Source organism: Notechis scutatus, chromosome 2 (genome assembly GCF_049901735.1).
Source record: "Notechis scutatus isolate UNSWTSFEM ecotype Mainland chromosome 2, rNotScu1.2, whole genome shotgun sequence".
NCBI classification, from domain to species: Eukaryota; Metazoa; Chordata; class Lepidosauria; order Squamata; family Elapidae; genus Notechis; species Notechis scutatus.
Window position 1 is genome coordinate 65,079,595 of NC_142010.1, and position 27,801 is coordinate 65,107,395.

Consider the following 27,801-nt stretch of genomic DNA (forward strand, 5'->3'; position numbering starts at 1 on the left):
TGAGGTAGTACCCACGTTGATGAGAATAGATGAGTTATTTAAACATAAAGGGCAATGATCAGCTAGAGAAGAACTGAAAAGTCAGGAAAGCTTTATTTCTTATATTTAGCTATATATATAGTAGCAAGTAATCTATATATAATGATGAAATTATTATGCAAGTTTATTCAGTTATGTTGGCTTATATCTTATCCAGCTGATATCTAGAAAGTATGACAACCAGACAGAGACAATGGGTACTATTCTTCCTTTCTTCAATTTTTTTTTCCATCTCATTGATCAAAGACTTATAGGCTCCATTCTTGATGATAACAGTGATGTTATTCTCTCCACTTAAGTAGACAGTTATCAGATTTAAATACTGGTACACAAGTGGGAAGGTAGAATATGATTAAAAAAATAAGAAAGCTTATGAAAATAATTACTAACAGTCTTTCTTTCGAAGTTAGAGGTTGCCACTAATGTTTCATACCTTTTTCATATCTTGAAATTTGACTGTATTGTGCTAAATACATTCTATGTAGTCTGTAACTCTATGCTGTCTGTAACAGCAAGGGAAAATACACACAACCCAAACATTTCATGGACACAGACATGTGTACAGTATCAGTATCACACTCTAATTGTCTCACTATACAATTTTCAAACTAATGCAAGCAGTTCTAAACAAAGATCAAGAAGAAAGTTGCTGCAAAAGAAAATAAATTAGTAGTTGTACACTGGCACTGTCAAGCAAAACCTTCTAATACCATTAAATGTATTACTATTCATGTGATATTTAGAAAATGATGATTTTATAACTCAACTTACCTGTGATATGCTTTGTTGCACACTGTGCCTACTGGATAAATGCTGTAAAGATGACAGGAAAAATGTTATTTTTCTCAATACACTGCTTTGGTTCTTTATTTAAATAAGCAGAATTATTTTTACTCTTTAATATGTAATTATTTTGTTTGAACAGATTCAGTCAGTTAGCTATAATGGTGAAACCTTTCAGTTACCCAAAAATATGGGGATGGGATGGTGGTGGAATTAGGTAATGACATACAACCAATTACCCAATCACAGGAGAAACTTTTAAGTTTACTTAGTATTACCTACATTGGGCAAAAAGGACTTTCTGATAACCAGCTTTGGCTATAGTTATCCTCCACTTTTGGCCATTTATTTAACGACTGTTCAAAGTCATGTCAGTATTAAAGAACACCACAACCAGTCCTCACACTTATGATCACTACAGCATCCCTGCAGTCACATGACCAAAAAATGTTCTTTGAAAATGCCATGTATTTATGACAATTGCAGTTTCCCAGGGTCATGCGATTATCATTTGGTTTGGCTGAACCCTGGCAAGACAAAATGGCTTTGGGTACATGGAACATCAAGATCTGGGACTTTGACATTTTTAACTCTGAATGGGTGGCACTACCTCAGTCCATAACTTGGAGGTTGTCCTGGACTTGTGACTTTTGTTCAAAGAGCAGGTGAAATTTGCAGCTAGATACACCTTGCAGAACTTCAGGTTATGAGCTAGTTGTGGCCTGGTTCAGAAGTCCCTGTGCTCAAGTCATTCAAGCCCCAGTTATCTCACACTTGGGACTACTGCAATGCACACTACAGGGGACTACCTCTGAAGACCATTCGTATGCAAAATGAGGTAGTGTGGGCAGTCTCAGGGGTTCCTAAGGTGGTCCATGTTACACCACTGTCCCATGAGCTGCAATACCTGAGATTTGCTTCTGGGTGCAATTCAAGGTGTTGCTTGTTACCTATAAAGTCCTGTTTGGCATGGGTCCAGATTACTTGAGGAACCATTCTACGGGACAGGGCTACCCCACCCGTGCTGGTGGAGGAGGCATGCTACAGATCCCATCAGTCAAGGAATTCTGGCTGGCAGGGTCCAGAAGAAAGAGCCTTCTCTGTTAGGACCCTTTGAAACATCTTGCCTTCTGAAGAGAGATTGGTTCCCACTTTCCTGACCTTCCACAATTCTAGCCTCACCCAGTATAACAACATCAATGAAACAGATTTTTTTTTCTTTTCAATAATTGTTATGTCAGGCATGTTATGAATAAAATGCCTGCCTGTTTGGATCAAAGTCCCATAAGATCTTGATGCGTTCATTTTTCAAAACTTGCTCAATTTCATGGCCCCAGCAGTTTTTACTACATTTAATCCATCTTTTTAAACTATGTTCCTCATGTTTAGCAAAAAAATTAGGAAAGAAATTGGATGTAATTTTTTCTTGGAATTATTTGCTAGAACACATAGTGTTATAGAATAACAGCATTTGTGAAATTTTGCTACACCCACTGATCAAATGGTCAATTGTTTCACTTTTTTCACTACAAAGACAATATTTGCTGCTACATATCGAATAATAGGGACTGAACAGATATTAATTACTTTAATGATGTTTCCACCATTTAGCTTTGATTTGAAAATTTCTTAAACTCATTTGGTACTGTATTTAGTAGAAATGTTTTGACTTGATCCTGTAATGAATTGAAGGCTTCCAAACTCCCAATTATTTCTAGTATTCTGGTGCTATTGCTTTTTGAAATCTTATTAAGCTGTATTATATCAAGTTAAACACTTCTGCCTACCCTTATTAATATGGTTACACATGTCAATGCCAAATTTCATTCCAATATCTTTATTTAACTATTTTGTGCTTGTTAATAAAGAATCTAGTACAGCCTTTGTTTTTCCAAGTAACTTTAAATCATTCACATAAAGTAAATGCAAACTTTTTATTTGTTTTATGCCAATTTATATGCATGATTTCTCTTGTTCAGAATTGTTGCTAGTGGTGCCACTCATAGGTATAAAGCAGTGTTTCTCAGTCATAGCAATTTCAACACATGTGGACTTCAACTGTCAAAATTTCCCAAACAGCATTCTGGGAAAGAGTAAAGGTGATAATGAGTCACCTTGGAAAATTAAAATATGTATTTACATAATTAAAATATGTATTTGTAAAATATGTTTTAACCCTCATCATTATAGTTTAAACTAATGTATTTGTTGCAAGCTCCTTTGAATATAAAATACAGAAAAATCTAAAATAGGATGTTTTGTATTCCTATTGTAATTTTATCCTCACAACAATTCTTAAGTTAAATCAGAGAGGTTGATTGGCCAAAACCACCCATTTGAACAAGGATTTGAATCTGAATATTTCCAGTCCTAAATATACCATACTTGTCACAATTGCATAAATAATTTTTGTTTACACAAAATGTTCTTCCATAAACCCTTCTTCCCCATAAATAGTCTTACCATTTTGTATAGATCAGACACACTGATCTGATCAGAATCAACAATCTCAAAGTCCTTTCGTGGGACAAGATCCAAGCCCAAATGCCTATGAAGAAATAAACCAACAAACCCAGAATCAATTTTTAAAAATATCCCCAAGATGCATATTAGATCCTTTAAATGGATTCATATTTGAGAACAGCTTTCATTCATTTCAGCAATTTACTGTAAATTAAAGCACAGCAAAGATGCTTCCCATTTTCTTATTCTTTACTTAAAATACTGTACATTCTAATAAAAGAGGTTAATTGCTCTATTTCATAATTAACACAATAATGAGAAAATTTCACTTAAGAGTTGGACTAGAAAACCCTGAGCTTAAATTTCTATTTAGCCATTAAACTCTCCTCCTGTAATTGTTGGTTTATTTTTGATGTCTTCAAATCAGTCTTGATTCCTGACAAGTACATGGCAAGATTTCTGTATGGCAGTATTTTCCAAATTGGTTTGCCATTGCCTTTTAACTATGGCTTAGAGGGAGTCACTGGCCCAATGTCGCTTATCTTCCAAAATTAGAACCCAGTTTCTTGGCTTCCAGCACTTTAACCTTTACAGAAAACTGGCTTTCTATTTACTTTATTAAAAGTATATATAGCACTGCAGCCTTCATATTATAATTATGCTACCATATATCCTCATATCAATTATTTATGGTTGTGGCCAAAAATCTCAATTTTGGTCTCATCATTCCAAATGACTTTGTGCCAGAAGGTTTGAGGCTTGTCTCTGTGCTATTTGGCGTATTGTAAGCAGGATACTTTGTGGCATTTGCATAGTAATGGCTTTCTTCTGGCGACTCGACCATGTAGCCCATTTTTCTTCCAGTGCCTCCTTATTGTGCATCTTGAAACAGTCACATCACATGTTTTCAGAGAGTCCCATATTTCACCTGAAGTTATTTGTGGGTTTTTCTTTGCATCCCGAACAATTTTCCTGGCAGTTGTGGCTGAAATTTTAGTTGGTCTACCTGACCATGGTTTGGTTTCAACAGAACCCCTCATTTTCCACTTCTTGATTTAGTGTTTGAACATTGCTGATTGGCATTCTCAATTCCTTGGATATCTTTTTATATCCCTTTTCTGTTTTATACAGTTCAACTACCTTTTCCCGCAGATCCTTTGACAATTCTTTTGCTTTCCCCATGACTCAGAAGCCAGAAACGTCAGTGTACACTGGATGTAAGATGCAAGGGTCTATCAGGAGTCCAGGAACTCATTGATCTTTTATACACACACGCTAATTACAAGCAAACAGATCACAGGTGAGGATGGTTACCTTTAATAGCCATTCAAACCCCTTTGTGCCAACCTGTGTGCATATTATCAGGGCAAAATCACCAGGATATGTAAACTTTTGATCAGGGTCATTTGGGTAGTTTCTGTTGTCATTATGATTTAAAAAGAGTAAACACAGTTGATTGATAATAAATGGCTTCAGCCATCCACTAACCATGAGTGAAAGAAAAGTTTTTGCGTTATCATTCATATTCTCTGCCAAATGGCCAAGAAATCATAAATTCTGACAGGGTATGTAAACTTATGAGCACAACTGTATGAGATACTAGCAAGTCCATTAATTATTTTGTTTGGCATTGGACCTTCATATACATATAGCACTGATAATAAAGAGGCAAAATACTTCAAACATGGCACAGCACAAGCTTGAAAATCCAAAGCATAACTACCTAAGGAATGCTGAAGACTAACAACAGTACAATATGAGATACTACACAGAGTTTGGCACTGATCAGAGTCATTTTGGGAAGGGCAGCATCAAAATCTTATCTAACAAACAAATAATTACACTGCAGTAGTACTCAGAAGTTGAGTTGAAACAACAATATCAGAATATCTACAGCCCAACTGTGGTCATTCAAAGCTATTCTGGAAAAGGATAATGAACAAATATAGTGGAAATTGAGTATTTAAAAAGTATGTATGGTAAAACAAAGATGGGGCAAGAATGAATGGCTGCTGAATAACCATAACTAAAATAAGTGACAAATATGAAAGAAGTGTAGGTAGTCCTTGACTTACATTCATAATTGGGTCTGGCATGTCCATCACTAAGTGATGTGGTCATTAAGTGAGCCATGCCCAATTTTAAGAGAGCTCCTGTCTCTCTTCTCTGTTTTCTAGGCAGCATCTTTCCCCACATATTCCATTACAACTGTGATGGACGTAAGCATGAGGACTAATCATAAGTCACTTTTTCAGTAGCATCGTAACTTTGAACAGTTGTAATAAAATTGTAATAAATCAAGGACTATCTGTATATAATTTGGTCATATAAAGAATACGAATAAGGCCTGAATCACTAAATATATTGAGATAATAAGAGACTGAGAAAAAAGGGAAGTAACAGATGAGTGAATTGAAAAAGTAGGGAATTTAAAGAGCAGAAAGTATAATGTATAGAGATGGTGGAGCCAAAAATGAAAAAAAAAAGCATGGAGATATGTGTTGAATGATGTCAGTGTAAACTATATTTACTAAGAATTTTTTTTCTAGTCTCTAACTTCTGCCTTTTCTTTTGTTCACTTCTTCTCATTGTTTTTCTGTACTTTGAATAATATTGTTTATCCCAAAAGAGCATAGCATGGCAATATGTGAGCTATGTATAAGCTTCTGACTATTTTCAAATTCTGTTATTTCACCACTATTACATTTATTTAAACAAAACTAGAACCATACTTACTCATTTCCCCAGTCCAATCGTACAGTGAGATGTCTCTTGACTTCTCGAACTTGATCCTGGGTCAAATGACCAGAAAGTAATTGTCTGCGAAGATCAATCAGTTCATTCATCACATGGCGTAGCTTGTAGAACAGATCTATCTTATGTTTCTGTGAACATTTTATTTTTTCAAAAGCAGAAAGGGAGAAAAAAAGATTGAGAACCCTGAAAATTTCCTTACGAAACCAGGAATGGCATAGTTTACATTTTAAACTTCAGAATGTGTGTTTGAAAGTACAGGTAGTCCTCATATATCAACCACAACTGAGACTTGCAAGTCAGTCATTAACCAAGTAGTCGCTAAATAAAACTACAACTGTGCTTATGATATTACTTCAGCTTTCTTCTGCTTTACAGATCTGTGAAGGTCATTAATACAATGATTGGTCAGTTATCTTTTTATCACCATTATAACTACAGTCACTGCCTGAAACAGTTGCTCAACAGGGAATATCTGTAGAATGCACATGTATTGTGAAATTATTAGTTTCAGAAGTATGGCAGTACTTCAAACCAATTTCAATAAAATATTGACTGCAGAAGCAGATTAATATAACTTTATTTATTGAGCAGAGCTTTTCACATTACATTCTACATTCCAAAAGAACTGCGGTTGCAAAATGTGATGTCATTTAGCAATGGCAAACTCAGCAGTGCTAGCTGCCATCATAACCCCAGGACTGTGCAGGTTGATAAGTGAGAACTTCATATGACTATGACAACAACTGAATGAGTGGCCATGGAAATTATTTCAGTGGCTCCTGGTTGTAAGGTATGAGATATCTGCATCACTGACTATAACTGCACTGCAGAAGTACATGAGAGAAGAATTACGTTTGTAGTACATGTTTATTTCAAAGTCTGATCCAGTGCTTATGCTTCTTCCATCATGTTGCCTTTCATCACTGATGAGTGCCTTATTTTCCACTACTTATAATCCTCAATTTATGACTGGTTGTTTAAAAATAATTCAAAATTAAGATGGCTGGAGAAAGGCTGATTTACTGCTCCATAAAGCATTTCCAGCTGCTTTAAAATACAGTATAAAGCATCCCCCCACCACCTGACTACATTTTAAACAGCTGACAACCAGTTCACATTTACAACATTTTCAGATTTATTTTTAAGCCAAATGGTTATCCAGCTTTGTGCAGCTTTTGTATCTGTCTTTATAGTTCTTCTGGATCTTGTGAAAAGAGAACAACATCATCTTGTGTCTTAAGTGATCTTAAGTGATTTAAATAGTGCCACTGATTTTTATTCCATCTTTTGCCCAGTCTAGTTTGTGAAATACTTCTTCAAGGCAGGCTGAGAAAAGGATAGGTGATATTGTATCATCTTGTCATACATCTTGTTCTATGTTGATTTCCACTTTAAGATCATTAAGGCAAATTGTTGCCAATGTTTTTTTCATATATTGATTATAGTAAGTTTATGTAAGCAGTGTCTATGCCTTGGTTGAGCAATGCCTTAATTATTGCTTGCTGGAACAATGAATCAAACACCTTTTTGGAGCCAATGAAAGCCATGAACAGAGACATGGTGTACTTGTACCTTTCAATTTGTTCAATGCTGAACAAACTGGATGTGATCCATTGTGCTGTAACTACTCTGAACCCTGCCTGCTCCTTTGACTGTGCATCATTTAATTTTCTCAATATTCTTTTTGCAATTATCTTGGTGAAAACCTTTAGATCAGGGGTTTAGATGACTGGAAGAGGCTTATTGGACAATAGTTCTTTAAATCATCTTGGGCCCCTTGTTTATAAGAATCACTTTCACATTTTTCTATGCATCGGGTTTTTCTTCTCTAAAGCATCTTGAGTATAGTTTTGCTAGTATCTTGTGACCACCAGCTTTCAGCATTTCAACCGTAACAGTTTTTCCTGAAACTTTGCCATTTTTCATTGATTTGATGGCACTTGATACCTCTTCCACTACCGTAGATATCTGGCATTTCCTCTTTTGTGGGTGTTACTTTTGAGTAATCTTAATCTTTGTATAACTCTGAAAAAAAAATTCCCAATTATTTCTAACATTTCCTGTCTTGTTCTACCCGCACGTCTTCACGTTTTAGTGCAAAAACCTTCTTTATTGTATTTATAAGCTTGCATTTTTCTCTATTAATCCCTGTCTTCTTCAATTGCCTTTCTCTCCAGCTTCATGCTAAACCAGGGGTGTTAAACTCTCAGCCCGCAAGCCAGATGCGTCACGTGCTGGCCCTGCCCCCGCCGAGTTTAGTGAAGGGGAAAAAAGTCCCAATACGTCATGTGACGCTGCTGTGACGACACAAGTTTGACACCCCCCGCATTAAATTGTTGTGTTTCTTCTTGTTTATTACCATTTATTGCCACTTTATTTGTAAGTGATTGCTAAGTGAGGTAATTGGTAAACAAGGAGTGGCTATTTTGTTAGATCTAGTCATATAAAGCATCTATTGTGCAATCTTCTCTGTAATTAGGTGCCTTTAAGAGTATTGATTTGAAGATTATTTAAGTCACATGATTTGATCTTGTTCTGCTACAGCTTTCTTTTGCTTTCAGATCAATGTATGATAATGTGATTTTGGAAAGTATTATTAAGGATCTCAACATGCTGCTGAATTATATTCCTAAAATATGGTAACTTAAAAAGAATTCTGGCCTTGGGTTAGAACGAGAATAATTGTACAAGATTGGAAAGAAAGTCACTCTTTTATTTTTAAGGAATGGAACTAGGACATATATTTGATATTTATTCTTGAAAAATTCTATGCACTATGAGAATATGAAGCATTCTGTTGCTATATGTTTAAATTAATTAATTACATTTATAATTTATTTTTGTTCATTTTTATGTTATAGTAGTTCATTTGATTGTTATGCTATATATTCAACTTTTTTCACTGTATTATCACTATTCAATATTTTTTCTTCTTTAGTATTATAATAATAACAATCAAAAATAACTCACTGAATTAAAGAGAAACTTCTTAACTGTGAGGACAATTAACCAGTGGAACAGCTTGCCTTTAGAAACTGTAGATGCTTCATCACTGGAGGTTTTTAAGAAAAGACTGGACAACCACCTATCTGAAATGGTATAGGGTCTCCTGCTTGAGCAAAAGGTTGGACGTGAAACCCTCCAAGGTCCCTTCAAGCTCTATTCTGATTGACTGAAAATGATGTGTATCAAACCACAAAACAGAAATTAATAACTGTATTGTACTTGACCAATTTTTCGAACACCCCCCTTGTAGAGTGAAGAGATTATTTTCTTCCTGTGCTGCTTTTCCCCACAGCGCAGTGCTTCTACAAAAGTTACTAACTGCAAGTTAGTAAGCTGACTTTTATTAGCCAGCTTGTAGCTGCTGCTGTAACTGACAAGACTTTTATCCCTTTCACACCTTCAGCTTTTGTTTGCCACCAAGCAGCTGGGGGTTGGAGTAGTGGGTAACTGAGTCAGGAAAACAGCTGCTGCTCATGCATTCCTTTCAATGTGTATTCTCCATTGTGTGCCTGTAACTGTCTTATAAACCCTTCCTCTCCGATGAATGTAAAACAAATATTAATTCCCTTCTTTCTAATTATCCCTGAGCTAGGGTGAGCATTCCAGAGAAGTGGATAAAAAAGAAACCTGAAGTAAAACCACAAGCAAGTTGTGGTCACATGATTTTCCAATTAGTGACCATATCATTAAGTGAATGAATTACTGGTATCAATTGTGGTTACTAAACAAGGACTACCTGTGTTAATTATTCACTTTTGGTTTTGGCTCTCTTTTCATTTGTATCCATAAACAAGTATTTATTAATATATCATTTGGGATAGTTTGATTTGGAAAGTTTGATTTGGATTTTTCTGTACCCCAGCTTGACTGGCATATTATAAGACTTTTTGCCTTCTATAGCTTGAGAAAATATAAGTTCAGCACATCTTTTACCTGCTCCTACATTTTGTTTACAACATTATACAAGCAGTCCTCGACTTACAACAGTTCATTAAGTGACTATTCAAAGATACAACAGCATTGAAAAAGGTGACTTATGACCACACTTACGACTGTTACAACATCCCCATGAACATGTGATCAAAATTCAGATGCTTGGCAATTGACTCATATTTATAATGGCTGCAGTGTCCCAAGGTCATGTGATCACCTTTTGCGACCTTCTAACAAAGTCAAAGGGGACGCCAGATTCACTTAATAACATGTAATTATCTTAACAACTAGTGATTCACTTAACTAAATCATAAAATGGGGCAAAACTCATTTAACAAATGTCTCACTTAACAACAGAAATTTTGAGCTCAATTGTGATTGTAAGTCAAGGACTACCTGTAATCTGGAAATAATCTACTCTATTAACAGGTTGAGACTCATTGACCTATCTTAGTTATAAGATTATATTATATTTATTTTATAAAGCACAATGGAAAGTTACAGTGGACTATTGATTGTGAATACCTTACTGTATAACTAATCATTTAAATAATAATTAACTTTTCACTATAAAAAATCATCACAGAGTCATGTATTTAGACAAGAATCCTGTCTTGCCATATGTAGGCCATTTTATCTACCTAGAGAGATTTCTGTGATAGTTATCATCACTGCCTATATTCCACCTGATGCAAATGTTAGCACACTGCTCTCTAAGTTACATGATGCCATCAAGAGGCAGCAGCAAACTTACCCTGGGGGTGCTTTTGTTGTGACTGGGGATTTTAACCAAGCCTGTCTAAAGTCTGTTCTCCCTAAGTTTGTGCAGTATGTGCAGTATACCACCAGAATTAAGAACACTTTAGATCAGTGGTTCCCAAAGTAGGCGGTACCACCCCGGGGGGCGGTGGGATGCCTTAGGGGGGCGCTAAGAGGCAAGAGGGCTGGCAGGTGGGTGCTAAGAGCCGGCAGGGGGGCACTGGAGGTGGGCCCCTCATAGGATGCAATTAAGGGGTGGGATTCTACCGGTTTCATTACCATTCCCTGTAGTTTGGAGAACCGGTAAAAGGGGCCCCTGGCTGCCCTGTCCTCTCTGCCCACTCCTCCGTTCCCTGCCCAGTCAGTCCTTATTGCGCATGCACGACATTGTGCGCATGTGCAACAATTGCTGATAGCCACACCGGCACGTTGGAAAAGCAGAGCAAGCAAAGCCAGAGGTCGATAATTTTCACTGCAAAAAGCATCCAGACGCAATCCAAAAGCATCCAGCTGGAGTCCAGCCGCACAAAAAAAAACAAAAAACATGGCGTCTGGAGGTTTTTTGCAGAAAAAACTACCAACCTCTGGCTTTGCTCTGCTTCTCCAACATGCCACCACCTCCGCATTCTAGGCACTGGCCATGCAGGCTCATCCCAGTGACTGCTGCACCACTCCACTCAGACTTGCTTGGGCAAGTCCCTCCGGTGTAGCAAGCTGAATGGGGTGGACCTGCAGGGCTGGCACCTAGAATGCGGCTGCAGCGGCATCTTGGAGAAGCAGACCAAAGTCGGAGGTTGGTAATTTTCGCTGCAAAAAACCTCCTGCCACCACATGTTTTTTCAGTGCGGCTGCAGTCCAGCTGCACCAAAGAAAACACACAGCGGTTGCAGGCATTCATGACAAGGGCGACGTGGACTGGAGGGGATCCCAGCGACAATGGCTCAGCCCTGGCTTGCCTTCCCTGGCAGCTAGCTGCGGGAGGAAGGTAAAGTCACAGCCGTGGGACGATAAAAGAGGCGGTCATGGGGGAGGAAACGGGGAGAATAAGGGCCGGGACCTCTGAAAGGGGAAACAGGGTAATACAGGATTAGCCCAGGCCTTTGACAGATTAGACCACACCTGCCTGGGCAGAAAATAGGTAGATAGGTTAAGGAAGGGATAGAGAGAGAGGAAAAGAGAGAGAGAGAATGAAAGATAGAAAGAGAAAGAGAGAAAAGAAAGAGAGAGGGGGAAAGAGAGGGAAAGAGAGGGAAAGAGAGAAAAGAAAAAGAGAAAGGGAAAGAGAGAAAGAGAAAGAGAGGGAAAGAGAGAAGGAACAGCCAAGAAAGTAAAGAAAGAAAAAGGGAGACAGAAAGGAAAAGAAAAGGGATAGACAAAGAAGGGGGGATGGAAGGAAGGGACAGAAAGAACGAGAGGAAAAGAGAGAGAGAAAGAGAGAGGGAATGAGAGAGAGAGAAAGAAAGAAAGAAAGGAAGGAAGGAAGGAAGGAAGGAAGGAAGGAAGGAAGGAAGGAAGGAAGGAAGGAAGGAAGGAAGGAAGGAAGGAAGAAAGAAAGAAAGAAAGAAAGAAAGAAAGAAAGAAAGAAAGAAAGAAAGAAAGAAAGAAAGAAAGAAAGGGAAGGGAGAAAGTGAATGGGATATGGAGGGAGGGAGGGAGAGAGAGAAAAGCAAAAGAGAGAACAAAGAGAGAGAAAGAGAGGGAATGAGAGAAAGAAAAGGTGGGAGAAGAAAGTGAATGGGATATGGAGGGAGGGAGAGGGAAAGAGAGAGAGAAGGAAGAGATAAGAAAGAAAAGAAAGAGAAAAGGGAAAGAAAAAGGGAGAGAGAAAGGAAGAAAAAGAATAGACAAAGAAAGAGGGCAGGATGGAAGGAAGAGACAGAAAGAAAGAAAGAAAGAAAGAAAGAAAGAAAGAAAGAAAGAAAGAAAGAAAGAAAGAAAGAAAGAAGGGAGAGGGAGGGAGGGAGGGAGGGAGGGAGGGAGGGAGGGGAAAGTGAATGAAATATCTAGTCCAACAACCTGCTCCAGCAGGGTTAGAAGGGAGTGTACGTGTGTGCGTGCGTGCACGTGCATGGCTGTCAAACTCCAAAAACAGGTCAAGTAGCTGGGGAGGTCAGTCATAAGTTAGAACACTTACTAAGCAACCGGCCATTAAGTGAGGACCACTTATATTTGGTTTGCCAGTCACATGGCCACATGGCCATGCCCACCCAGTCACATGACCTCCAAACCACACCCATCCGGTCACGTGACCATGCCATGCCTAGCCAGCAAGTCATGCCCAGCCAGTCACATGACCACCAAGCCACGCCCACAAATTAGGCCACACCCACAGAACCAGTTAAGAAATTTGAATCCCACCCCTGGGTGGGGGGCACTAAGGATGAGTTTGTAGCACCAAGGGGGCGGTGGACTGAAAAAGTTTGGGAACCACTGCTTTAGATCATATGTATTCAAACTTAAGACGGGCATGTAGAACAATCTCCCTCTCCCATCTGATTATGTCTAACCACCTCTCTGTGCTATTGTGCCCAAAGTATATCCCCCTTAGGAAAAGGATACAGCCAGTCAGGAAAACTGTCAAAATCTAGCCGGAGGGAACACTCTACCAGTTGCAGGACTGCTTTGAGACTACCAAGTGGAGCATATTTGAACATCTGGAGCTACAAGAATTCACTGACACTGTACTCTCATACATTAAATCATGCACAGACAATGTAATAGTGAATAAGCACATCAGAGTTTACAGTAATCGTAAATCCTGGATGGCAGCAGAAGACCAATCACTTCTGAGAGCCTGAAACCCCACCTTCAAGGCAGGAAACGAAGGTGAATACAATGAGTCCAGGGCAAATTTGAAGAGAGGCATTAAGGCGGCTAAACAGAAATACAAACAAAAGGTAGAGAAGCATCTGGCAGATAATAACTCAAGACAGGTGTGGCAGGGGCTACAACATCTAACCACTTATAAGGGCAATATGATGAAAATAGCCAATGCTGATGCTCTGCTGGTGGAAAAGCTTCTTTATCCGCTTTGAGGTTAAAAGACCTGTCTCTAGCCCAAAGGCTCTCTAACCTCCAGCCACTCACCCTGCATGAACATGAAGTGAGAATTATGCTAAAGGCTGTAAATTCCAACAAAGCCGCAGGTCCAGACGGGATGCTGGGGGAAATGGTAAAAATCTGTGCTGACCAATTAACAAGGGTCCTGACAAGGATTTTTAACATATCCCTGCAACTGGCCAGAGTCCCATCATGCTTGAATGCAGCCACAATTATCCCAGTTCCAAAGAAAGCAGTCATAAACAGCATGAATGACTATAGACCCATTGCACTGATATCTATAGTGATGAAGTGCTTTGAGAGACTGGTCCTACAACACCTCAGGTCCTGTCTCCCACCAAATTTCGATCAACACCAGTTTGCTTATAGAAGCAACAGGTCAACAGGGAATGCCATCGCCACTGCTCTACATATTGCACTGAGACACCTTAAGAAATCTGGGAATTATGTCAGAATGCTTTTTATTGACTATAGCTCAGCCTTTAATACCATCTTACCAGGCATCTCATTGGAAAGCTGACTGACCTGAATTTCCCTCCCCTCGCTTGTGACTGGATCAAAGACTACCTGACAGATCGTCCACAAACAGTAAGGGCTGGGTCCTTTACATCTTCCACCCTGAAGCTCAGCACAGGCTCCCCTCAGTGCTGTGTGCTCAGCCGCTACCTGTACTCGCTGTATACACGTGACTGCATATCCTTTAATCCATCCAACATCATAATAACATTTGCAGGCGACACAATGGTGCTGGGTCTTATAACTGGAGAGGATGAATCAGCATACAGGGAAGAAGTCCAGAAGCTATCCACATGGTGTTCAAAAAACAGCCTACATCTAAACACTAGCAAGACAAAGGAGATGGTGCTGGATTTCCGGAAGCAAAGAGAGGAATCTGCCCCATTGTATATCAAGGAGGGCCATGCGGAGAGGGTTTCCTCTTTTGTCAAGACCTCACTGGAAAAATAACATGTCCCTGATGGTTACTTAGGTTAAACAGAGACTTCATTTCCTTAAAGTCCTGCAGAAAAATCAGGTGGAACAATGGCTGATGACTTCTTTCTATCGGTCCACGATAGAAAATGTCCTCATATACTGTATAGCAGTATGGTAGGCTGGTTTAACAGCCGCGGACAGGAAGGCACTACAGAGAGTGATTAATTTGGCACAAGAAACCATTGGTTGCCCCCTAAAACCACTGGATGACATCGCCAGGACTCACTGTTTCAGCAGAGTAAGAAAGATACTTCAGGATGATTCACACCCTGGCCAGTGTCTCTTTTCACTTTTACCATTGGGCAGAAGACACAGAAGTATAGCCAGCTGAACAAATAGGTTTAAAAACAGCATCTACCCAGGAGCTGTCAGGCTCCATACACAATATAGCACCACAAACAGATTAATATGATGAATTTCACTGTTGCCAGTACAGTGTGTAATATGTATATACCATGATATAAGATCATACACCAGAGTAATATACATGTTGCACAGAATATGAAGTATATTTGGAAACGTATGACTAGTTTTTTTCATAACTATGCGTGTAAGGATTATTCTTTATATTATTCATGTTGTCTTGCATTTTTGTATGGACTACTCCAGTAGAAGCTAAACCAATTTCATTGTATACATGATGTACAATGACAATAAAGGCTTTGAACTTTGAACTTTTGTTTTATTAAATCATTCAGGGAATTAAACATAATCCTGGACCTATTCAAGCTAGATTCTCAGGAACTAGTCATTGAAATGTGTCAGATGATCTCTAAATATCATACTTATTATCACCATTCTTCAGTCACACTATATGAACTATTATACCCCTGTGAGCTACATGCTTTTGCTTACATACCACATATAACTGCTTCCAGAGGATAGCCCATTCCTGGAGAGTTGCTGTAACTTCAGTAATAACAGAATCTTCAAGTGGAACAATTGTTTCATACTGCCTGTAAAATGTATAAACGCCAGTGAAAATGTCATAAAAAAGGACTGCAGAATCATTTACTTCCATCTTCCCTTGAGACTATGTATTCATTGATATACAACAAACATCACCCAATATATTAAACTTGCTTCATAATAGTGGAATGTTCCATTCTCAAATAATCTTCTGCCTATATGTAGTTTTGTCGTACAAAATTTTATGTTATGACAATTTTAGGTCTATCTTTTTCCTGGAATTGTGTAATGTGATGGAAGAATAACCTTGAGAAAAAGAGAAAGAGCAACAACCAAGGAAACAATGAGGTAAATGGAATCTGAGTCCAAAACAGAAATGTAATTTGAGAAACCATTTCAGACTCGACTCTTTCTAGTTATCTTGCAGATAAAGGTGGAGGGGAGGAAGGCATTGCAGCTGCCAAAGTTGATATGGGCCTTCTAGGACCCATGCCATGTCACTGTTGTAGCTTCCAAATATTCTTCAAGAGTAACTCCATGTAGAGCATCTTGCAACAGTCCAAATAACAGATTTGCAGGTTCTTGTAAATCTCAAAAAAAGTAATTTCAGTCCTCTTTCAAAGTTGATTTTTACAAAACATGGCAAAAACTTTTGAACCAAAATACCTTAAAAGAACTAAATTACACATGTATCAAAATCCAGGAGCCATGATTCTCATAAATTTAAATTTGATAAATTTTACAAAATATCTAATGACATTAGCCATAAAGTAAGTTATAATAAATATCATGGGCTATTATAATCTCTGAGGCATGGGTTTAGAAGCTCTGTCTTAGTCTCATAAGGAAATATCTCTACATAGCTGGATTATCTAGGCATGGGTTATCTTAGTCTCAAAAAAAAAAAACAACAACAGCATGCCTGTCAAATTTCCTGACAAGGTATCATTTTTATGAATAAGGACTAATCAGTGATCCTTAAGAAAGTTTTTTTTTAAACTATGTTCCTCATGTTTAGCAAAAAAATTAGGAAAGAAATTAGACGTAATTTTTTCTTGGAATTATTTACTAGAACACATATAGTGTTATAGAATAACAGCATTTGAGTTTGTCTAAAACTGTATTAAACATTACATGCAAAAGTAATTTAAATTAAGAATATATTAAATGTTAATGAATTCCTATCTATTTGTCAGATATATCAATTTCTTAATAATTAAAATGCAAACTCACCCTCTGTTACTGACAAGAGCCTTTTTCAAATGAATGTAATTTGCAGGAAAGATTCCCTGGAAGGAAAATGGACTGTATTTATTTTAACAAGAAGAATTAAATGAACACTTTAATTAATGGACAGCAGAATTCAGTATTTATCAGCACATTTAAAGAAAATAGTTTCAGATTCCTTTTTCTTCTTTTTTTTAATCTATTGTGTCTAAGTTTTGAGGTCTGATTACTTCTTTCTGTTTTCCTGTATTTTGAATTTCCCCCCCAAAAAAACGTGATACTTTTGTAAGGTTTTTATAAATGCAGTTTAACAACCCTACTTAAGTAAACAGTTTGGTAAGTGCTGATAAATTAGAATATCTGATTGATTGAAATTGATTTATTCTGAATTACATGCAAATCTTATCAGTTTTCTGTACAATTACAGGTAATCCTTGACTTACAACCACAGTTGGGACCAGAATTTCAGTCACTAAGCGATATGCTCGTAAATGAACCATCATGTGACAAGACCTAATTTTACAACCATTTTTATCCTAATCATTAGGTGAATTAATTGGCCATTAAGTGAATCTAGCTTTTCAGAAACTGGGGCCTCGGAAAGTCGCAAATTACGATCACATGATCAGAAGACACTGCAACCACTGTAAATGCAAAACAATTGCCAAGCATCCTAATTGTGATCATGTGATCATGGAGGTAATGCAATAGTCATAACATCAAGGTTGGGTTGTAAGTCAATTTTTCCAAATTTTTGTAATTTTAGAACTGTTGTTAAACAATCATAAGCAAGGACTACCCGTATGGTATACATATTTCTCATGTTTTGGCTCACAAAATAGTTACCAAAGTAAAGAGCTTTGGGTAAAACCAGCATTTGATTGTTCTTTGTCATGCTAGTAAAAACATATCAAAACTGACTGGCAGTCTATTTACCATTAGCAATGAATGTTGCATATGCTACACATTAGGACTAAGGCTCGTAGTCGATTTGATTGACTATTTCAATTTTTACAATTGACTGCCCTTTTATAAGAGATTATTATTATAACTCTACAGAGAACTTACAAAAATACTAAATATTCTGCTGGATTTATTGACAATACAGAAGACTGTTTCATTAGTTCAAGTCAACATTTACCAGCTTTGTAAGATTATTTGAAAAGATGCATTAAACTCAAATCTGTGTTTGTTAAAAGCAGCATCTAAACATACCTTTATGCTAGGTCTCTTTATTGAAATTCCTCTGTACCAACCTAAAATAAAATAAATTGAATTATATTAAAATATATTATTAAAACATGTTAATGTTTACAAATTGTGTTATTTTCAATCATTATGAGGGATTCATACAGGGGTGGGATCCAACAGGGTTAACTACTGGTTCAGTGATTTACGAGGTTCGGTGATTTACGATGTGCTTCCCTGCTCACGCGCGCCTGTAAATCATTATTAGCTTGGTGCCTGGACAGCTGAGCAGCACTGCGTGCAGAGAAGCAGCCTTTGAAAAAGCACTTTTTTTCCTGCTTTTTAAACTACAGTTGTGCCTCGCACAGCAGCTGAAGTTGAAAAAGCAGGAAATAAAGGTCAGGCAAGCGCCTGAGCGGGCAGGCGGGCAAAAACATCAGCAGACATAGAACCAGTTCTATGTCTGCTGCTCTTCAGAACCGGTTCTACAGAGGTGGACAGAACCTGAAACCCACCCCTGGGTTCATATGATATTCTAGCAATATGTCTAATTAGAGCTCTGAGTTCCAATTTTTATGTTGATAAGTGATTGTCCAGTGATTCTGCTTTCAGAATAGTCAAATGGAAATTTGAAAAATCAATTTACTACATGGCTTTGTCTGAATTTCTCTTTTTAATGAAATAGGAATGTTAATAGGAACATCTCCCACCTATATTTTATAAAATCACAGAGTTTCTGGTCACTGAAGGATCTCTTAAAGTACCTGTAACAAATGATATCCAGCTTCAATTTGAAAATCTTCAGCAATGAAAATACATGACAGTCAGATCCACTGGCTGACAATTTGTACTCTCAGGAAGTTTGTTCTGACACTTAACCCAAATATACTTCCTTATAGTTTTAGCTCAATATTTTTGATTCTACCCTCTGCATTCTCTTTCCTGTATAATAATCCTGCACGGCAATTTTAAGAGTTATTATATTCTACATACCAGTAGCTATCTCTTTTGCAAACTTAACACATTTTTTCTATGTTTTTCTGATAGGATTTAGTTTCCAGAACTCTCACCTTTTGGAGCCTTGAATTGCTCCAGTTTGTCACTTTCCTTATTGATTTATGAGGCCCAGAAGTGAACACAGCATTCAAATTGGAGTTTGATCAGGAGAGAGTAGATTAAAAAAATTTCTTTCCATGATCTATTGTTATTATACTACAAGGTCATTTTCTCTTTTGTTTTTCTTATCCAAATTCAAATAAGAAATTTACCCTATTACCGTATTTTCCACTATAAGATGCACCCCCCCCCAAAGTGGGTGGAAATGTCTGTGCGTCTTATAGAGCGAATGTTGCCCAAACCCCGCCCACCTGCTGGCCCCACCCTTTGGCCTCTGCCTCCCAGCAATTTGCCTCCTTGCAGAAAGCAGCAAACAGTCTGGTCAGCACAGTCTGATTTAGAACGAGCAGCTGATTGGTGGTTGGATCAGCCTCCTGGATTACTGACAACAAGCTTTTCCAGGCTGTGGGGATTGCCACCATCCACTGCCGCCGCCTATCGCTACCTCCGCACATCCCATTTTCGGCCTCCACACATCCATTTTCGGCCCATTCCAGGTGGCTGGGATCGCCGCCACCAGTAAAGGCCAAAAATGAGGTGCATGGAGGCAGCGATAGGTGGAGGCGATCCCCGCAGCCTAGAACAGCTGATCGGCGGTATTCCGTGAGGCCGATCCAACCACCAATCAGCTGCTCATACTAAATCAGGCTGTGTTCAAGTTGACCAGCAAGGAGGCAAATTGTTGGGAGGCACAAGCAGGTTTTTTTTTTTCTTGTTTTCCTCCCCAAAAGCCAGGTGCGTCTTATAGTCCAGAGTGTTTTATAATCCAAAAAATATGGTAAATTCATCCTATTCATTTTGGGCCACTGCTCAAGCCTATCTACATGTTTTTAATCTTCCATTTTCATTTTAAACTATTTGTTGCACTTCTGAGTTCTGTATCATTTGCAAACTTGGTAAATGTTCACAAACTCCAAATCACTGTTAAAATATTTCATTTGAATATAACTACCAAGAAATCACTGGAGTGGAAAAATCAATCTCGTGCTTCATTTCGGTTTCTTAAGCTATACAATCCAATTATGTTTTCTTTTAATTTTCCAATTTTGGCATTCCAGTCCCCAATCTCAAGCATTGTAAACTTGCACTTTCTGTCAATTTCTAATTAAATCTGATTATAAATAATGGTGATAAAATCATCAACTGCCTCTTTTCATTAGTAGTTGGAGCACAAACCTGAATGACTGTCATATTACATAATTGTCCATGAAGTCTAATCAGTATTACTCATTCATTGATTGGACTATAGCCAAGCATTATTCTCGCTGTAACATTCATAATGCAAAAGCAAGACCATTTCATTCTTCTTTTGTCCTGAGTAATAAAACAGTATGATCTTCCGAATGAATATATCCAATCCCAATGCACCTCAATTCACTGATGCCTAAGATGTTAATGCCATTTCATTTCATCTTTCACTGTGTATCAGAGTGTCATATTTCTTACATTCCATGTTCCTACTGTAATTCTCTTTTTAGCTTTGGTTTTCTTTTCCTATAAAGGCAATATAAGCAACTAGACATCCCAAAGATTTTGATCTAGCTACTGTTAATACCAAATCCTAACCTAATTTGAAATTCATACTCTGAATTCACAACTACAATTTTCTCTCAAGTACATTTCAAACTGATCTATGTACAGTTGCTAAGAGTAAACACCAATTTGATGCCATATAATCACTTCATAGGATAAGAGCACAAGTGCACAGTTGCTACATAGAATATTAAAGCTACTTACCTACCTGCAAAGAAAATAGTAGACTTTGAAATACTTGAGATAAAAAGACACCTTAATGTTCTTGATTTGTCATATACAATATAGACATTAAATTCTTTACTTATAACAAGCAGTTATAACCCTGCCATTATACAGGTAATCCTCGAAGTATGACAAGCCATTTAATGAATGTTCAAAATTATGACAGAGCTCCAAAAATCTACATATAACCCCATTTCAAAGTTACAACACCTGCAACAGGCCTGTGGTTGTTTGCTGTTACAACCCACTACAGGGTCGCTGCAGCACCCTCCTGCCTCTCACCACATCCCACTCTGCCAGAACTCTGCAGCGCTTGGGTCCTCTTGACATATTCATCACATCCCACTTGCCTTCTGGAACTCTCCAGACCTCATGTGGAAGGAAAGCAGGCCAACATGTTTCTAGCAATGCAACCTCCATTTGATGGCTGCCCGAGAAATTACTTCATTTTGCTTCCTTACAGTAGAAAGTCTGCACAGTGATGCAGAAGTTTCTGAATGCTGCAGAAAGCTTCTGCGGCATTGTGCAGATTTCTGTAAGGCAGCAAAACGAAGCAGTTTGTCCCAGGTCTGTGCAGCAGCAATCTAAATGTGGCCACCATTTTGTCCCAAGCATTTAGGTTGCTGCAGCACAGCCCTGGAACAAACTGCTTCGTTTTGCTGCCTTACAGAGGTCTGCACAGAGCTACAGAAGATGTTGCAGGCCTTGTTGAAGCAGTTTATCCTTGGGCCACTTGGCAGCAACCCAAATGTAATCACCATTTTGTGACAGGATAAAATGGTGGCCGCACAAAAATGAAAGTCATTCCAGTGCTCTGGAAGACCTTTAAAAGGTAAATGAGGAGAAGGGTATTTGGCCTGGTGGGTGAGAATTAGGCCTAGGAGGAGCTGGTGAGAGTGGGAAAAGGCTTGTTGGGACCCACAGTGTGGGAAGTGGAGCATGGGACATCTCGGGGGAGGCTTTGGGAGGGCCAGAACACATGGATCTGTACTAGGCCTCCAATGGCCTCCCCCACCCAGGAAGCACCCCACATTCCATGACTGCTGAGTCACGTGATCAAAATAGACAGGTTAAATAGTGGTCATATCTTGAGCACTTTAGTGTTATATGTTGACAATTTTATTTATCATAACTTTTACTGTAGTTACAATATTTTCAAGAAAGTTTTGAAATTAGCCACTGATATTAAATAATATGGACTATGTATTAGAATGCAACTCATTAAGAAATCTAAATATATTCCTGGTTATCATGAGAAAATCATCACAAGCCACCCTTGCCCTCCCTAAAATGAAGTTCCAATATTTATAGACAGATGATTAATAAATATGCTGACCCCTTTCTGACAGGATTACTAATAATGCTTCAATCTTTCTTATAGAAAGTGAGTCAGATTAGATTTACTAAGTATTTGAATAATAATGGTTCACAAATGATTTATTGAAACATAGGTTTGCAAAATATAAAATACACTCCTTTTGGGGAATGTATAGACAACTTCAACATGATTGGCTTCCCAATGCCTAATAAAAAACAATGAACCTCAGTTTTTACAGAAATTCATTTTTCCTATCTTATTCATCTCCTCTTTACAAGACAAAAGGTGGCAAGTGAATGAAAACAAGAGAAGGGGATATACCATTTATATTTCAGTGTATTTAATGTAGCATTGGCTACAGAAATACACCCACAAGATACCATTATGATCACAGATTATTATTACTATCTGAATAAAGAGAAAAGATATCTGAATAAAGAGCAAGTTCATAAACCCCAGAAAAAATATTTTCAATATATCATACCTTCACATTTTTCCAAGATCTGAACAGTTTCTCCTAGTTCTAGAACTAAGCCTTGCTGCACATGTCCTTGGAAGCTGCATATAACTAGGGACACACAATATGTTAAAAGATTAGATGTTGAACAGTACATTAATATTTGATTTCATAAAACAGAAACAACATTCATATTAAAATATTTTACATTTATTCAAAAAAGTTAATATAAAATGCCAAAATATTAAAAAAGAAAAAAAAAAGAAAAACACATTAAAAAGAATCTTTAAAAAAAGATTAAGATATACAAATATAACATCCTCCCTAATTGAATGCGGATTAATATAATACAATCATGTTAATCTCCACCCCTTAGAAAACAGACCAAAATAATTTTATATCAATAACAAATTAATTAACAGGAATCAAAATGCTTTTTAGTAAAACATTACACACACAGACACACACATATATATTATTCCTCTTTAGAAAAATTCATTCATTAACATAAAATCAGTAATGTCATTAGTTTAAAACAACCAAAGTTCAAGCAATAGTAGCCTAACTTAATATTATGAACTAATTCAAACAAAGCAAATAAAATTGTAAGAATAATTAAACTAATAGGAAGCAATGTTTGCACTTGGACTCAAGTTAGAATTAGTCTGAAAAAGTAAACAAATATGCTTGCATTATATGTGAACAATATTCAAAGAAAATGAATGTTCATCTATTCTAGAATTCAATGCAGTTGTATATTCATATTCTGACATTTTTTAACTATTTCATTTTTAATACAATTTTAGTAATCAAAGAAGACACTACATTTTTTGCTTTATTACCATTAAATTTCATATTATATTAGTTTAACCCAATGAATTTTGTTAAATAATAGTTCATCATAATAATTTACTAAATTTATGTGCTTTTAAACTGCATAATGTGTTGGTTATCACTTTATACTTTTATTCTCTGCTTTTATTTTGAAAATCTTTCAGGAATTTGTGATTTTGTATTTATCTGTCATACATCTATAACATAGTTTCCAGACAACAGGAAAAAGCTTCAAAATAATACTTTGGCAGATACTTATATCAAGTCCTCAATTATTCATCCTGTAGTATAGCTCCTTTATTTGCAAGTAGTGTGTTTTATAAATTGGGATAAATTTGGTTAGTTCAAACTTTATTTTGTTCAAACATGGCAAGATCAAACAGTATTTATATCACTTAGATGGCAATAGAAAAAAGAAAAATTCTATTATTATCTATACCTTATAGTTATGCTGTAAGATGTAAATATATAAACCAAAAATCACCTCCATGATAGCTGAAATTATTTATTACAACACACACCTATATCTAGATCTTAAATTCCAATATCCTGTCAACTTCAAATCTCCTTTCTGAACAAATCAATTTCCATAAAATTTAGGAACACAGATGCTGTCCAGATGTCTAATAGTTATTGCTAAAGGTGAGTGCTGCCTCTAAGAAGCACATTTCTGATTTTTTGCCAAGTCTCCTCAATATTCCAATCCCTAGTTTCCACTTCATTTTACATGGAAGAAGTTGGTCTAAACAGCACCAATCCAGATAATATTATCATATGCAGAACTACCTGAAAATAATATTTAAAATTCAGGTACTTCTCAATTTATAATCATTTCTTTAGCAACCACTAGTGGTGTTTACAACAGAATTGAAAAAAGTGACTAATGACTGTTTTTCATACTCACGACCAATGCAACATCCCCATGGTCACATGATCAAAATTCAGACAGTTGGCAACTGATTCATATTTATGACAGTTGCAGTGTTCCATAGTCATGTGATCATTTTTTTGTGACCTTTTGATAAGCAAGGTTTACACCAGCCCCAGCAATAAGGAAAGAATTGGGCATGCCCCCTACACAAAGCCATTTAGTAATTAAAGTTTGTAATTGCCGGCTGAACATCCTATTCACGAACCCAAACAGACTACTCAAGCTTTGCTTCAAAGAGCAACTACACAACAAGCAACCTTGTGCTTAGGCCACCCAACTTTCAAATGACATGTCTCAATATGGATTTTCCAACCACTTTGCAGTCCAATTAAATCTAAAGGCCAACAAAGCTTTCAAACAAAGATTTATTGATGCAACTGCCCAAAATGATATTGCACTACTTAAATGTGTCAAGCCTCTGAAATGGCTGGCTCAAAAAAATCAGCCTTCCAGTTAGAAAAATATTTAACAACTTACATACATCAACATTTCAGAACAGCTTTTTGTGGATCTTGATTCAAACAAATGGTCAAAATTGGGAACGCCCTATCAAATCCAGTACCAGTCAATAGTGGTGTTCCCCAAGGCAGTGTTCTAGGACCAACTCTCTTCATAATCTACATAAACGACCTTTGTGATCATATCAAGAGCAATTGCGTGCTCTTCGCTGATGATGTAAAGCTGTTCAATACCACAGACAATACTACTACCCTTCAAAAGATCTAGACTATGTATCTGAATGGTCTAACATATGGCAACTCCAAATCTCAACAAATAAATGCTCTGTCTTACATATTGGTAAAAAAAATCAGAAAATAAAATACAAGCTGAATAGTCAAGATCTTGTTGATGACCCAAGCTCTGTAAAGGACCTGGGAATACTCACCTCTAATGATCTAAGTGCTAGAGCTCACTGCAACTACATAGCCAAAAAGGCATTAAGAGTTGTTAACCTAATCCTACGTTGCTTTTTCTCTGGTAATATCTCACTACTAACCAGAGCATACAAAACATTGCTAGACCAATACTCGAATACAGTTCATCAGTCTGGAATCCTTATCACGTATGTGATATTAACACAATTGAGAAAGTCCAGAAGTATTTCACAAGAAGAGTTCTCCACTCTTCTACCCGTTATAGAATACCTTACGCCACCAGACTCGAAATTCTAAAACTAGAAAACCTCGAATTACGCCCGTCTTCGGTCCGACTTAAGCATGGTATATAAAATCATACATTGCAATGTCCTACCTGTCAATGAATACTTCAGCTTTAACCATAACAACACAAGAGCACACAACAGATACAAACTCAAAGTAAACCGCACCAAACTTGATTGCAGGAAATACGACTTCAGCAATAGAGTGGTCAATGTCTGGAATACTCTACCCGACTCTGTAGTCTCTTCCCAAACCCCAAAAACTTTAACCTTAGACTGTCTACTATTGACCTCACCCCTTTCCTAAGAGGTCTGTAGGGGGGTGCATAAAGCGCACCAACGTGCCTACCGTCCCTGTCCTATTGTTTCTCTTATTCTTTTATTTTTCTTATATGTACCCATTTCATATATTCACAACTATGTATACACTTGTACTTATTATCTTGTAAACAATTGACAAATCAAATAAATAAATAAATAAATAAAATAAATAAAAAATAAACTGGACTCAATGGTAAGACATGGGAGGTTTCATGGAATCCCAACTAGAGTCCCAAGATTGTACATTTGGGGAACAGCAGCCTTTGAAGAGACTGGACACATTCTTGTTTACTGAAAATTGTACTCTCCAGAAAGGGCCTTATTTAAAAACTAAAAAAATATTTGGGACATCCAGGAGTTTTATTTATTGCAGGGAACAATCCTAAGTATCATCAATAAGACTGCCCTTTTGATTTCAAAGGCCATCTCAAAGAGGACAAAAAGAGGACAATCTTGATCAGATTGGAGATAAATGTAGGGAAGACAATCTATTATGAAGTTTTGTTTTCTTTTTATCTATTTGCATTTTTGTATTATATAGATAGATAGATAGATAGATAGATAGATAGATAGATAGATAGATAGATAGATAGATAGATATATTTGTTTTCTGAGGTTCTCGCGGGTATTTGTATGTGGATCTTTGGTTATTCGGGTTTTCTCCCGCGTAAGATGGGAAGTATCTAGGCAACGTTTCGATGAAGTCTCATTCATCATCTTCAGGCTTGTGTCTTCCGCTCTGTGCTTCTCAGAGTGAAGATGATGAATGAGACTTCATCGAAACGTTGCTAGATACTTCCAATCTTACGCGGGAGAAAACCCGAATAACCAAAGATCCATATATATAGAACATAAGAACATAAGAACTCAATCAAAAAAGAAGAACCAACCTCTTCCCTGGTCCAACACCTCAAAGCCACAGGACATGAGATTGACCTTAAAAATACCAGAACTATCGCCAAAACTGAACACCACAGCAGCAGAATAATCAGAGAAGCCATAGAGATAGAAAAACGCCCACACAGCATGAATAAAAGAGATGACACCTCCGCTTACCAGCCATTTGGAAACCCGCCCTCATGAACAGACGAGTACCCAACATGATAAATGACACCAGACCCACACCCATGAGGGCCACACAAGATGCCACCACCACACTTCCACGTAAAAATCAGACTCACACCCACACAGAAGATGAGACACGACCACAGACCAGAAGCCGCACTGCAGCTGCATCACTACCCACTTCAAACTCCTCTGAACCATACATGAAGCGAACTGACCCCCACCATGAAGATGTGGCACGACCACGAACTCAAGCCAAACGAACACAGACCCAGACCCCAAACTCAAAGCCATATTAAAAACCCAAAATGCTACATCACAGCCACCTGCTCAGGACATCACATCAGAAAACTCAAGAAATTACACCTCAAGAACTCAAGAAGTCACAACACAGCAAATGACCCAGGATATCACAGCACAAGACCAAGGATACCACAGCAATAAATCTCACAAGGTCATCACACAACCCATTACCCAAGCTGTTACTACACAGGAGGCTAATGGAAAAGAGATCAAAACACAAACGACCCAGGAGATTACAACGCAAGACCCAGGATACCACAACAAAAGAACTCACAAGCCCATCACACAACCCATTACCCAAGCCGTTAAAACACAAGAGGCTAACGACCCAGGAGATGACAGCACAAGATCCAGGATATCTCCACAACAAAAGGCCATTACACAGCCCATTATACCAACATCAACTCCTTCAACTAATCAAG

The 27,801-nt window shown here is 37.5% G+C and overlaps 1 protein-coding gene across 8 annotated transcripts in view; it reads right to left on the reverse strand.

The window, feature by feature from the left end:
• Window positions 1-27,801, reverse strand: part of DOCK3 (dedicator of cytokinesis 3) — a 200,059-nt gene that overhangs the window by 148,895 nt on the left and 23,363 nt on the right. For all 8 annotated transcript variants that reach the window (XM_087954950.1, XM_087954949.1, XM_087954948.1 and 5 more), the window contains exons 2-8: window positions 22,794-22,877; window positions 18,145-18,185; window positions 16,936-16,991; window positions 15,653-15,749; window positions 6,022-6,170; window positions 3,286-3,370; window positions 811-852 (exon numbers count right to left, since the gene is read on the reverse strand). In XM_087954950.1, the coding sequence (XP_087811076.1) occupies window positions 811-852; window positions 3,286-3,370; window positions 6,022-6,170; window positions 15,653-15,749; window positions 16,936-16,991; window positions 18,145-18,185; window positions 22,794-22,877 (554 nt within the window). The remainder of the gene's footprint in view (window positions 1-810; window positions 853-3,285; window positions 3,371-6,021; window positions 6,171-15,652; window positions 15,750-16,935; window positions 16,992-18,144; window positions 18,186-22,793; window positions 22,878-27,801) is intronic.